The sequence below is a fragment of the Piliocolobus tephrosceles genome, chromosome 10, assembly GCF_002776525.5.
Source record: "Piliocolobus tephrosceles isolate RC106 chromosome 10, ASM277652v3, whole genome shotgun sequence".
NCBI lineage: Eukaryota > Metazoa > Chordata > Mammalia > Primates > Cercopithecidae > Piliocolobus > Piliocolobus tephrosceles.
In genome coordinates this window covers 16,912,996-16,917,954 of record NC_045443.1, presented here as the reverse complement: position 1 = coordinate 16,917,954, position 4,959 = coordinate 16,912,996, and the positions used below count along the sequence as shown (strand labels likewise).

General features: G+C 43.8%; 1 protein-coding gene across 1 annotated transcript; it reads right to left on the bottom strand.

Moving 5' to 3' along the window:
• Nucleotides 1–382: 382 nt before the first annotated feature.
• On the bottom strand, nt 383–1,429 carry LOC111552121 (RNA-binding protein with serine-rich domain 1-like). The gene is made up of 2 exons (XM_023226222.1): nt 695–1,429; nt 383–551 (listed from the first exon to the last, which is right to left on the bottom strand). Exons 1-2 carry the CDS (start codon nt 1,381–1,383, stop codon nt 383–385), a joined length of 858 nt encoding a protein of 285 aa, XP_023081990.1. The 5' UTR covers nt 1,384–1,429.
• Nucleotides 1,430–4,959: the final 3,530 nt, after the last annotated feature.

The window sequence follows — 4,959 nt, the reverse complement described above, 5'->3', positions numbered from 1 at the left end:
GGCCGGGTCTAACAGGGTTGGCAACTGCACTAAAGCTGGGGACGGCTCTCTTTCCAAAAGGACACTGCCCAGCAACAGCAAGGGCACGGCCTGGCCACCATCTCAGGTCACCAGGGAAGAGAAAAGTGTGCTCCCAGGCAGGCAGGGTCACACCACCCCCAGAGCCTCACTTGTCCCAGGTGGCCCTGCCACTGAACTGACTCTTAGAAACTGGAAACGGGTGAGCTTTCTAGCCAGAAAACCGGAGGGAATCTTGACAGGCACACAACACCCAAACCAATAGCACTTCTGCAGCCAGAGCCCGGCCGGCAGAGGGGTGCTGACTGCTGCCTGCAAATTCTGCTCGAGTGAAGGGTTTGCTTTCCTACTGATCTTCCTTTGGCTAGAAAAGTGACAAAACTGAGCTGGGTGGGGTATAAGTTACGGGGGTGAGAGCTTCACTGGCCTGCTTATCGGGAGGAGTTGGAGCTGGAGCTGCTCCTGTGGCGGCGGCGGCCCGGGGAGCTTGATCTCCGGTGCACGGGGGACCTGCGCCTCGGAGAGCCGGACCTTCTCCTAGTCCGTGGGGGAGACCTGCGCCACGTGGGCGGTGGTGGCAACATTCTCCTGGGAGGGCTGAATCTCCTGGGGGGTGGCCTAGGCCAGGGGGCCAGCACGGCAGTGGCAGTGATCTGCTGGCCATCGATTTTGTCCTCCATCGATGTGCTTCAGTGCCTTGTCAGCGTCATCTGGATTCTCAAACTCTAAGTATGCATAGCCTTTGGACAGATGAGGATGCATCCTTTCCACAGGCATGTCAATCATTTTAATTTTCCCATAGGTGGAAAATATCTCCGTGATGTGATCCTTTGTCACATTCCTGGTGAGTCTCCCAATATGCACTTTGGCGGGCTTAGGAGATGGGCTCCGCCTTTTCCTCTCCTTTTCATCTCTTTCAGGTGGTTTGGTTTTGGAGCGGGAGCGCCTCCTGTTGCGTCTGCGCGGAGAAGGACTTGGAGAGCCGGAAGAGCTGCCGGAGCTGGAGCTGCTGGAGGTGCTGGAGCTGCGGGAGGTGCTGGAGCTTCCTGAGCCGCTGGATGCTGAGGAAGAGCTGGAGCCACTGCTTGAGCCAGTGCTGGTGCTGGAGCCTGAGCCGGAAGTGGAGCTGGACGGAGATCTGGTACTGCTGCTACCACTGGAAGCGCTGCGCCTCTTCCGGGTTTTGTCCCGGCCGCCATCCTTCTCACTCGACTCCTTGGTGGCTCCTTTATCTTTTGAGCGATCCTTGGACTTCTCATCTGAGCGATCTTTGCGTTTGGTAGGTGAAGGAGCCCTAGTGCTGGACTTTTTATTATTTTCTTTGACTTCTAGCAAGCTCTTCTTTTTCACTCCTGATAAATCCATTCTCCCCTTCTGAGGTGTTCAAAGCAGCAATGGCGGCCTCACTTATCTGAACTTCTAACTTGATTTAGAAACGATCTCACTTCTAACTTGATTCTGAGAAACGATCCCTAATCGATTGCAATTTACGCCAAAGAGCAGCATCTGCCCGCCGCCACCACCTCCTCCTGTTTTCCTCAGACAGAGGCCGGCGCCGCTCTGACGTTCTCTTATGAATCTTAAAGCCTCACTGAGATGTTCAACCGGTGGAACATAAGTTTTCACTGCATATTATCCTGTCTTGTCCTTACTTCCCTGCTGTCTGTTTAAATAACTTGGTCTAACATAATCATCATTATTTTACATATAACTTTCTCTCTCTTGCCTCCTTCTCCTTACATGTGTGCAGCTGGCTAATCTGCTATCCGAGTTAAATCTAACTCCTAACCTATTCTGTGTCTTTATCTAAGCTCCCAATTCTAACAAATCTCACTTTAAATTTTCAACTGCAAACTGAATGGGTTCCCCATCCTGCCCGGTAGTCTCCATATTCTTCAGTCAGCTTTTTCTCCTTTCTCTGAGATCCGCTTTTCTTTGTACTCATACCTCTGACACCCTGTGTTAGTTTTTCTATGATTAAGTAACAAATTACCACAACCCTAGAGACTTAAAACAACACACATTTATTATCTCACAGTTTTTGTAGTCAAAAATCCAGGTATGGCCTGGCTGAATTCTCTGGTCAGGATCTTACTGAACTGGTATTAGGGGTGTTGGCCAGGGCTGCGGTTCTCATGTGAAACTGAGGGCATCTTTCAAGGTCACTGGTGTTGGCAGAATTAATTTCCTTGCAGATGTAGGATGGAGGTTCACATTTTAGTTCTGTCTATTGACCAGGGACCACTTTTAGCTTCTAGAGGCCATACACAGCGTCTTACCATGTGGCCAACATAGGCAGCTCATGACATGAATGCTTATTTTCTTAGAGAAAGCCAGCATACATCACTGTGATTTTCTCTTCTGTGACAAAATGGGGAGCAAAAAAAATTCTGCTTGTGAAGAGCTAACTACATTAGGTCAGGGTCCACTCCGGACAATCTCCTTTTCGCCTTGTAACAAGAGAATGACAGGAGCAGTATCTCATATTACTGGTTCCACCCATGCTCAAAGAAGAGAGTATACAAGGGTAAGCCTCATTGGGGATCATCTGAGAATTCTGTCTACCGCATACCGCTTCCTCACTCTCAGCTGACGATTTTACTTCTTAATTCTTTAATTAAAAAAAAAAAAAAGCACTATGAAGGAAACTTCATTGTTTTACTGGTGAGTCTACCAACATACCTTCATTTAACTCCTGCTATATATACTTTGCCTTCAGACCTGTAGCTATGGGCAAATTGCTCATTCTCCTTCCTAATGGCAAGCCCATCTCCTGTTTATTGAATCTTATTCCAGTTTACCTACTCAAAGTTTCGGTTATTCTATAATAATTGTCTCTGTTTTCTTCTGTGTCATCTCTTTTATTCCCTCCTTTAATTAAATGATTTCTATCTACATATAAACAGTCAATAATAGAACCATCTAAAACAAAATAGAACCATCTAAAAAATTTTTTGTGGACTCACATTCCCTTCCAAGCATGAGCCCATTTCTCCACTGCCCTTTAGAGCAAAAATCACTATTCTTAATTATCCTAACTTGCTCACCTACCCTTTTCTCTAAAGTTTACTTGAATTAGGTTCTTCCAACACTTTTAATGAAGGAAATAACAAAATCCGTTTGCCAAATAATCCATCCTCAGCCTTCATCTTACATGAACTCTCAGTAGAATTTGTCACAGTGGATCAGTTCCCTCTTCTTGAACCATTTTTACCTCCTGGGTTTCTGAACACTATTTGTCTTGATTTTCCTCAGTGTGGTTTCTTCAGTATCCTTTGTGAATCTTCCTTCTTGTCCAGATCTCTAAATACTACAGTACTCGTCATCTATCAGTTATATGTTGCTACAATAATGCTCATTGAATACCATTCTAAAACTCAGAGTCAATCATCAATAAACACTTACAGCTCACTTACCTGTGGGGTTTAATTGATCTCTAAGACTGCACTCAGCTGTGCTCACTCATGCACCTGTGGCTGACCCTGTATCTACCATTGCCCTTCTAGCGTCAGAGGGCCCAGCCCAGGCATATCTTCTCATGGTAAGGGTAAAGTATAAAGAGCATGAGCAGAAATGTACGACCCTCTGCTTGCATCACTTGGCTATGTCAAAGAAAGTTGCAGCTCTAAGCCCAGAGATAGGATGGAAGTGTCCCACAAAACACATGGTAAAGACTGTGTATAGCAGAAGGGATGACAATCTGGGATCTTTAGTGCAACAAATCAGTTACAGTGAGGCTCACTGTTTGTGTCTCTTTTTCTTCTTTGTCTATACGAACCATTTAGGTGATTTCATCTAATCCCATTCCCTCAAATATCAACTCAATTGTTGACTTCCAAATACAAATTTAAATCTCCATCTCTGAGCTCTACTCTCAACTCTAGACTAACTTATCTAGTATTTATTTGACAGCTCACTCTAATTGGACATCTGTCTAATAGATACCTATACCTAATATGTATGTCCAAAGCAAACACTTGATTATTCTTCCTTAACCTGCCCGTACATCTGCATTTGTGACATCATCTGCATTTGTGACATCATCTTTAACTACTTGCTCAGGCTAAAAAATGTGGAGTTATTCTTGACTTCTCCCTCTAATGTATTTACCAGCAATCTATAAACAAACCCTTTGACTCTGCTTTCAAAATATATCCCTTATCTGATTATTTCTTACCAGCTCTACTACAATCACCTATCCCAAGCCCCTTCTTCTCTCATCTAATGACAGTCATGCCTATCCAAGCTACTTCCACTCTTGCCCCACTACAGGTTTTCTTCCACATATAAATCAATATGTTTTTGTAACACAAAATATATACAACCTCAAGTGGTAGCCTTTCATTCACACCCAGAATAAATGGCAAAGTCCATTTGCATTCTGGGCTTGGCCTAACTTTCAAAATCCTTTGCAATCTGGGCTTGGCCTAACTTTCCAACATTATATCTAATCCTTCTTTCTCTTACTGATTCCATTTTACCTACAATAATATCCTTATTTCTTTTCTAAATCAGTAAAAGTGTACTTGAACCTTACAGTCTTTGATTAGAACTCTCCTTTGAGATAAACGCATGAGCTCGTCCCTGCCTTCACTGAGATTTCTATTCAAATGCCACCTCCACAGAGAGATCTTTCTTGTCTATGACATCCTAACTAGAAACTTCTTTATTCTCCATTATTTTATTTTGCTTTGTATTTATCCATAGTGCTACACTACCTCATAGAATGCTGCTTATTTGTATATTTAATGTCTATGTCCTGTAATAGAATGAAGGCCTCATAATAGCAGCCACTTCTCTTTCATTCACTGCTATATTCCCTACAAACAGAACAGTCTTTGATACCTGAAGGGTACTCAAAAAATATATTGAATTTTGAATGCTAAATAATTTAGATAACATCGAACTAATAATCCTTTTCAATCTGCAGGGCATCTCTAC

What these genes read in the sequence shown, in the direction of transcription:
- LOC111552121 (XM_023226222.1), bottom strand. Translation starts at nt 1,383, where the DNA reads ATGGATTTATCAGGAGTGAAAAAGAAGAGCTTGCTAGAAGTCAAAGAA. An exon ending in GCACTGAAGCACATCGATGG is followed by an intron (nt 552 to 694) that starts AGGACAAAATCG and finishes CGGACTAGGAGA; the next exon opens with AGGTCCGGCTCTCCGAGGCG.